The sequence below is a fragment of the Anopheles marshallii genome, chromosome X (genome assembly GCF_943734725.1).
Source record: "Anopheles marshallii chromosome X, idAnoMarsDA_429_01, whole genome shotgun sequence".
Classification (NCBI taxonomy): Eukaryota; Metazoa; Arthropoda; class Insecta; order Diptera; family Culicidae; genus Anopheles; species Anopheles marshallii.
Genome location: NC_071325.1, coordinates 3,250,668 through 3,259,006, shown reverse-complemented (window position 1 = coordinate 3,259,006; position 8,339 = coordinate 3,250,668). Strand labels below are relative to the sequence as shown.

At 46.6% G+C, this 8,339-nt stretch overlaps 2 protein-coding genes across 2 annotated transcripts; one reads left to right on the top strand and one right to left on the bottom strand.

Moving 5' to 3' along the window:
* The first annotated feature begins 291 nt into the window (after positions 1 to 291).
* LOC128719241 (acetylcholine receptor subunit beta-like 1) lies at positions 292 to 2,526 on the top strand. Its single transcript, XM_053812867.1, has 5 exons — positions 292 to 352; positions 600 to 736; positions 839 to 993; positions 1,248 to 2,289; positions 2,362 to 2,526. Exons 1-5 carry the CDS (start codon positions 292 to 294, stop codon positions 2,524 to 2,526), a joined length of 1,560 nt encoding a protein of 519 aa, XP_053668842.1.
* A 5,150-nt stretch (positions 2,527 to 7,676) lies between these two features.
* On the bottom strand, positions 7,677 to 8,339 carry LOC128712074 (receptor-binding cancer antigen expressed on SiSo cells). Its single transcript, XM_053806973.1, has 2 exons — positions 7,926 to 8,339; positions 7,677 to 7,826 (listed from the first exon to the last, which is right to left on the bottom strand). Exons 1-2 carry the CDS (start codon positions 8,337 to 8,339, stop codon positions 7,677 to 7,679), a joined length of 564 nt encoding a protein of 187 aa, XP_053662948.1.

Below are 8,339 nucleotides of genomic sequence, written 5' to 3'. Positions count from 1 at the left end.
GTGCCGTCGTCAACCGTAGCATCACTCAAACACCACCAGACCTGGTTTGGCGAAGAACCCCATTCGCGCGACGCAGTGCAAAACACACAGTGCGAAACACCAGTGCCCACAGCGGTGTGGAGCGCCTGCCTTTCCTGCCTTTGCCCCCGCAACACACAAAGGCGTCCCGGTTGGTGGTGCGGCAGGACGGCTGGGCTGGGCGCGACGGACCGCGTGCTGAGGCGTTGGCCCTCGTGACGTAGCGTGCTCGGGATTCGGAACAAACGGGTATAGGGTTGGTTGGTCGCCGAGATGCGTCCGCGGTTGGTGATCCTGTCGGTGCTGTTGGCACTGCAGCAGTACCTCGGAACTGGTAAGTAGTTGAAGCCCCCATCACCAATGTATGTGGGAAGTACTTGGTGAGGTGCTCCAAACCCTGACATACAAAACAACAATGACTTGCACTGGACGTACACGTCAGTGAAGTCATCTTTCTTTGATACCACCACCTCCGTGCGTGTGCCATGTCGCTCTTTGTTGTATAAGGGCTGCTCCAATAGAAGTTTGTCAAACGGATTACTAATGTTTCATTCTCCACCCTCACGCACACATTCACGCAGGTTCATGTTCGGAGGATGAGGAACGGTTGGTGCGAGACCTGTTCCGTGGTTACAACAAGCTCATACGTCCGGTACAAAATATGACACAGAAGGTGGATGTACGGTTCGGGCTCGCTTTCGTGCAACTGATCAACGTGGTACGTACCTCTACCTTCTCACCATCTCACACTGATGTTGCTAATATCCTGCCACAACAATAACCTTCTCCACCTTCAACCAACAATCCTTTCCGTGCGCAGAACGAGAAGAATCAAATTATGAAGTCGAACGTCTGGTTGCGGTTGGTGTGGAGCGACTACCAGCTACAGTGGGACGAAGCTGATTACGGTGGCATCGGTGTACTCCGGTTACCTCCGGACAAAGTGTGGAAACCAGATATCGTGCTGTTCAATAAGTAGGAGTTGATTTACAATCCGATTCATGCCTTTCCTACCACATCAAATCCGCTGGGCTGTGGCCAAGTGTTCCAAGCTCCTGAAAGTATGCAAGCTTATTGTTTACGATTCATTGCATACTTGCAGGGGCGTACACGTAAGACACCTGTGTACATCCGGATGGAATCAACCTCGAAAGAAGCTGGATCTGTTTAGGCAATACTAACCCCCAACACCTTGTTCTTTTCTTCACTCATCTCCGTTCCTCCGACAGTGCCGACGGTAACTACGAGGTGCGCTACAAATCAAACGTACTAATCTACCCGAACGGTGAGGTACTGTGGGTACCGCCCGCCATCTATCAAAGCTCGTGCACCATCGACGTCACCTACTTCCCGTTCGATCAGCAAACCTGCATCATGAAGTTCGGCTCGTGGACGTTCAACGGGGATCAGGTATCGCTCGCCCTGTACAACAACAAAAACTTCGTCGATCTGTCCGACTACTGGAAGTCGGGCACGTGGGACATCATCGAAGTGCCCGCCTACCTCAACGTGTACGAGGGCAACCCGACGGAGACGGACATCACGTTCTACATCATCATCCGGCGCAAGACACTCTTTTACACGGTCAACTTGATCCTGCCGACGGTGCTGATTTCGTTCCTGTGCGTGCTCGTCTTCTATCTACCGGCGGAAGCCGGCGAGAAGGTAACGCTCGGCATCAGTATTCTCCTGTCACTGGTTGTGTTTCTGTTGCTGGTGTCGAAGATTTTACCACCGACCTCGCTGGTGCTGCCACTGATCGCCAAGTATCTGCTGTTCACCTTCATCATGAACACGGTCTCGATCCTGGTGACGGTGATCATCATCAACTGGAACTTCCGTGGGCCGCGCACGCACCGCATGCCGATGTGGATACGGTCCGTCTTTCTCCACTATCTGCCCGCGATGCTGCTGATGAAGCGTCCGCGCAAGACGCGCCTCCGCTGGATGATGGAGATGCCGGGTATGAGTGTGCCGCCGCAACCCCACACCCATCCCTCGTACGGTTCACCGGCCGAGATACCGAAGCACATCAGTGCGCTCGGTGCGAAACAGTCGAAGATGGAGGTGATGGAGCTGTCCGATCTGCACCATCCGAACTGCAAGATGAACCGGAAGCTCAACAGTGGCGATCTCGGCATCGGTGCGGACAGCTGCCGCCGGGAGAGCGAAAGCTCCGACTCGATACTGCTCTCACCGGAGGCGAGCAAGGCAACGGAGGCGGTCGAGTTCATTGCCGAGCATCTGCGCAACGAAGATCTCTACATACAGGTGAGTCTTCTCTAGTTTCTTCCCGTACGTATAGCTTCGCAACTAACCGGGTCTACTACATACTCTCGCCAGACACGGGAGGACTGGAAGTACGTCGCGATGGTGATCGATCGGTTGCAGCTGTACATCTTCTTCATCGTCACCACAGCTGGCACGGTTGGCATACTGATGGATGCACCGCACATCTTCGAGTACGTCGATCAGGACCGGATCATCGAGATCTACCGTGGCAAGTAAACCGCCAGCGGCAGGTACACAAGCACACGCGCACCATCCAGCACAGTGTCACGAAAAGGAGGAGTAACCCCTAACCCCGGGCCTACACATGCGGGGTACAACGGTGTACAACCTGACACAATCGGACACCGCTGCTAGCAGGTCCGCACCCGCATAGCGGATGTGTAGTGCCTGATAAGTTAGTAAGTATGTATGGTTTTGTACACCCAGCATCATATGGAGGACGTGTTCAATGTTCCTGACAACACACTCGATTAGCATTCCTCGCAAAATAAGAAGCAAAACAACACATAAATCTCCCGGCATTTTGGCACACATTGCATGGAGGAGTCGCATCCCCGCGCACTAAGCATCTTCAAAAAACTTCGACGCGGACTGCCACAACCCTAACGCATTCCTTCAGGTTCAGTCAAATAGTTGCCTACACAATTACTAACACAACAGCCGCGAGCCCAGCGATGGGCCTCAATATAGGTAGATACGTATCGTTGTTTATGTTTTGTTTTTTTATTGCAATAAAAAAAAACTAGTAGCGTGGCGTTGTCGCCTCTGCCTAAACGTTGCTTACAGTCGAATTGAAGCAATCCGTGGGGTTTTCGAACGCTAGGAACACGACGAAACCCAGCAGAACAACAAAAGGACAACAATAAGCAAGTAAAACGGAATAACAACAACAAAAGAAAACCCCGGAGGTCGGTACTCATACACAATCCCCACAAGCAGCAGATGCGTTACATCTACTGCAGGACTTAAAACACCCTTCAAAGTATTAGTAGGAAACGATACGCACACTACCCACGCATTAACACGGTGTCCTATCGTACAATGGTTAGGCAGCAGGTCTGAGAGGTACTTGCGCTTGGTAACCCGACGTAACGCTTCTCTCCGAACCCCAACGTAACGTAGGTAACTGTTTGGAAGTTAACTAAAGAAAGAGATAGAGAGAGGGAGAGCGCGATTGTTCAGGTGCGCAAACACATGGCGCCCAGTTAGCCAAAAACGCCAAATAGCACAACAGCGCAAGTGAATGCAGATGGATCCATCGTGCGTACGGGAGCGTGGGTAGCAATTTGCCAAATAAGAATGGGTCGTTGACTGTTAATTTTTTATATCGAATAATCTTTAAGTAGCTCAATATTAATTATTCGTTAACGTATGATCCACGGCGGAAAGTTGCATGGGGAATATAGCAAATAGCAAAAACCAAAATTATATATATAAAAATATATTATATCACTAATCAAAGGTTGGAAAGATTCAGTGAAGGTGCGCAAATAGAGGAAGGAAACCAGAACGAGAGAGAGAGAGAGGGAGAAGCTAGGATGTTATAAGGACAAATCTATACCAAAAGGCAATACATGTGGATTTTTGTTTAGCATCAAACCGACTCCCCGTCCACAAGATGGCGGAACAGTAAGCAAAAACCCAAAACATGGAAAACAAACGAGTACATGCTAGTCAACTGCAATTTCTACAAAACAAAGAAGTAGAAGAAAAAAGCAAAACGTCGTATTAAAATAAATAAGTTGGATAATAATAACAACAGAGAAACTAAACAAAACAAGCAAAAGACTATTTAGTATGTGTATGTGTGTGTGTGTATGTCGTTTCCCGGCGCGTGGGACGATACAGCGTCAGGTGCGTCGAACAGTTATGTCGTAAGGCATAGCAGAAAATAAGCTCGAGCTTTGTTTACGATGTTAATAATTAGCAAAGAGATTACTGAGTTTTCTACTTCATCTTTTTTTTGTTTGTTGTGTATTTATCACTGTTGTTCAAATTAGCAAATGAAAGCGGGGAAAACGAACAAACACTATCCTATCGGTTGAACTATTAAACTATAAGCAATTGTATCTAATGAAACAAAAGCAACAATGAAAACACAATTTGTGAGTTAACTGCCCTGTGTGTATCGCGAAAACAAAATCTTGTCCCTGCTCAACCCCTAGCCATTTCCTCCCTCCTCCCGCTCCATCAACTCCTCCTTCCAAATCGGTAGGGAAAGGTGCGAAAACCAGGCAAAAAAAGAGTATTTTATTATCGTCTATACATCCCCTAGCATTTTCAAACTAACGTTTATGTGCGAAACAAAGCAAAAGCATAACATTATCGTAAAGCAAATAAGAAATTGAAGACCCACAACAGATAGATTTAATGAAAACACACCAGCAAGCAAAACATGCAAACAACACACGCGCGCAACCAAACACAGCCACACAAAGCAAACTTACACTCATACGCGTATTACGTATACATCAACCAAAAAACCCTTATACGAAACAGCAAATTATAATAATAACATAGGCATACTATAATAGCAAATGCATTACGTCGTAACCGCAAAATAGTGGAATGGAAGAGAGTTAACCAGAGGGAAAGTAAGATTAGAGGTGAGACAGTACCAGTTCTGCGGAACACATCCTAGGGTAATACTACATGAATGTTTTCTATGACCTAAACAAAACCGAAAGTCCTCTCCCCCCACTACCACACCCCCTTCGCCTCCTTTCCTTGGTATTGCCATGCACAGCATCACAAAACAAATCGAAAATCATTACCATAACATACAAATCGTACTACTTTTTGATCGGTGCAACAATGTGTTAACGAAATTTGAGAGACAGAGAGAGAGAGAGAGAGAGAAAAAAAAAGAAACACAACAAAATCCGCACTAAATACCATAACATTGCAACAAAAAGAAAAACAAAGAAAAACCGTGATATACAATTCACAATAATTTAGTAAATAATAATAAAGCAAACACACGAGCGAACGTGAGCTGTGTGTAAAACTATGTTAAAACGTATAAGAAGTAATTAACAAAACAAACACACACTTAAAAGGTGGTAAAAGAGAACAGTGAAATGGTTAATATGAAGCAAAACACAAAGAAACAGCAAACAAACAACAGGAAAATGGAAGAGAGAAAAATAAAACAACGGGAGAAGAAATAAAACAAACGAAGCGAAGGCGAAGCGACAACGATAGCTAGTACTAGTTAACTCAACAGTAAAAAATGCGTAAAATTGATCAGTTAAACTTGAGATTGGACAGCACTTCTCTAGCGCCTGGTAGGAAGAACAAAGCAGGAGACACACTAGCACGAATAATGATTACGTCTACTTTGGCGAGTTTCTACTCGGTTTTGTATTCAGAAAAAGAGCAGAAAAGAAGGTGTTTTTTTCGGAACGTTTTCATTGCTGAAAATCGACCAGCAACGCATTAACACGGTGTCCTAATGTACAATGGTTAGGCGGGAGGTCTGAGAGCACTTGCGCCTGGTAATCCGATGTAACGCTGTAACGCGTAATGCTCTCTGAACCGAAATGTGAGTAGCAGTGTGGAAGTTAACTAGAGGTAGCGGGAGCGAGAGAAAGAGAGATAAGAGGAGAAAGAACAGAGGGAGAGGGGTAAGGTAACGCAACCCATTTGTCTACTACTGTACTTCCAGCAACTAGTTTCGTAACAATGCAAGATGGCAACTCCAAAATGGCTCTCTTCCAACAACCAAAAATTCCAAAAAGGACAAACAAAAAACAATGAAGAACACGCACTTAATCCACTAATTGCAGGCCTGCCAACAACGCACACAAACACATAAACACAAGCCCACATCCACACACATGCACACGCACGAACAGCGAGAGATAACGTAAAGGCATAGGCATTAATCAGGTACGTTAAAGAATGGACACAGTTTACTCAGTGAAATAATGGCACCAGATATGAATGGATTAATCGCGCCAAACCAATCAGAACATGTGTGCGTGATTGCGCGCGCGCGTGTGTGTGTGTGTGTGTGTGGGTTGTACGTCAGCAAGCGATACAAACAAACGAATCCGCATGTCCGCAGCGAGGCACGTTACCGGTATGCGTGTGTCTGGTGTGTGCGTGCGTGTAGGTTGCTGATTCAATTAACGAACATTACGAGTAATATATTGTATTGGATACACATTTTTAATGAAACATTGCAAAAAATAGTGGATAATTTTAACAAAAAAAAAACAAACCAACAACAGAATGGCCTTTTACTTCTTCCTCGTCTTCCATTTTGCTTTGATTATTACATTTCAAATTTACAATTAGTAGTCCTGTTTGCGAACTCCTAACCATTGTGTTTGCGGAGGTAGACTTAAATGCCTACACAGGAGGAGTCACTATTTGGATGAGTATAACTAGGCAGCAATACCCTTAAGGACTTTACCGTTCGTTAACCTGCGCTTTGGTACCGGCTGACCACCACTTTTTCTACAGTCCGAGGAATTCTTCTGTACTCAAAACACCTGCCACGGCTATATAGAACATATATGGTTCCGATACTCACATACGCCTCTGTTATAAGGACTTTGTCCAAAATTGGCGAAAGAGGGCTTCATTCGAGATGAAATTGATCAGAAGGTTTTTTGGTCTCGCATGTGTGGAGGGCAATGGAGGAGTCGTTGCAACGATGAGCTACGATGGACTCACTAAAGTAAAGCGCATTAGACTCTGGTAAGACTCCGTGGGTGATGTCATTAGAATGGCACTAGACGACCCAGTCCGTAAAGCCCTTTAAGGTCATCCACATGGTCAGAGGAGGTGTAGTATGTCCAAATTGAAATGTAGTATTGGCGTTGATGCATCCGCTAAAAAGGTAGGGCTATCATATTGCCAGAAGAAGGCCTGCTGGAGGACTCCTGCAGTTAGCCAAGACCGCATAGCGCCGGACATGTAGGTAAGTACTTCAACCACATTCACCACAGAGAGAAAGCAGACTCCCGAAAGACGTCAAATAAAACAATTTATTTGGTCTTGTACATCTCTTAAGCATCTCCTGACGGATCTCACCTTCGAAATCTAGTAGCGAAGTAATACTCTGGCACGAGCACGCGAGATTGACTACTGTTACACTATTCTCGCCAATCGCGAACAGCATTTTTGCTTTTCTTGTTTGATTTTTTAGCTTACATTTTAAAAAAAGGTTCATCTCAAACCGACTAAAAATACGATTAACGGAAAATACGTTCCCTGCAGCATCCCGGCAGCAGTAGGCAGGTGTAGAAGTGTTATAGGGAGGGTGTTTGCCATTGTTTTGTTTGCCGAAAGGTATATACGTTTTCCCTTTTGCGTTTCTGTACAGTCGCATAGCAGTCGCTCGCCTAGACGCACGATCATGCGTAAGATGTTTCGAGCTGGTGACGGTTCTGGTGCCGCTGGGCCCGCAACTCTTTGCGCGTTTCCCGTATCAACTGTTTCGTGGTGGTTTCATCCGCATCGTCCCACCCATTCCTATCACCTTCGTTCCAGTCTTCTAATTCGTTCTGTGTCGTGTGCGTGTTTGAGAAGGAAAGAAAAGGCGACTTTAGCAAAACAAAACCCATCCGGTTGAGTGAACCTCCCATGCACCCGGAAGCACTTACCACAACGGGAATGTCAATTTTCGCCACCAAGCGGCTAAAATCGCTCGGTTCGGTTTCGGTGGCGATGCAGATTTTCGGCTGCGATGAGATCTGTGGCGCCATATCCTGAAAGTAGTCCATCTCGGGCTGCGGTTCGGTCGGCGACGGTGGTTGGGCAAGCGTTTCCCGGTACCGCTCTATGTGCTCCTCGACCGTTTTGGGCGAATCGTCCCACGAGTTCCAATCCTTCTCCGGCACGTTCTTACCGTGGCGGCCGGCATTCGGATACCGATCGACGCTGACCGTGCTCAGCACCTCACACTCACCAGCGGACAGTTTCCGGCGGCGTGAGAAGCAACACATCGCCCGCTTCAACACACCCACGATTGCTAGCAGTAGTTGCCGGATCCGGTTCATCACTAGCTCTGTGATCAT

What these genes read in the sequence shown, in the direction of transcription:
- LOC128719241 (XM_053812867.1), top strand. Translation starts at nt 292, where the DNA reads ATGCGTCCGCGGTTGGTGATCCTGTCGGTGCTGTTGGCACTGCAGCAG. An exon ending in TCGTGCAACTGATCAACGTG is followed by an intron (nt 737 to 838) that starts GTACGTACCTCT and finishes TTCCGTGCGCAG; the next exon opens with AACGAGAAGAATCAAATTAT. An exon ending in ACGAAGATCTCTACATACAG is followed by an intron (nt 2,290 to 2,361) that starts GTGAGTCTTCTC and finishes TACTCTCGCCAG; the next exon opens with ACACGGGAGGACTGGAAGTA.
- LOC128712074 (XM_053806973.1), bottom strand. Translation starts at nt 8,339, where the DNA reads ATGATCACAGAGCTAGTGATGAACCGGATCCGGCAACTACTGCTAGCA. An exon ending in AAATTGACATTCCCGTTGTG is followed by an intron (nt 7,827 to 7,925) that starts GTAAGTGCTTCC and finishes CACACGACACAG; the next exon opens with AACGAATTAGAAGACTGGAA.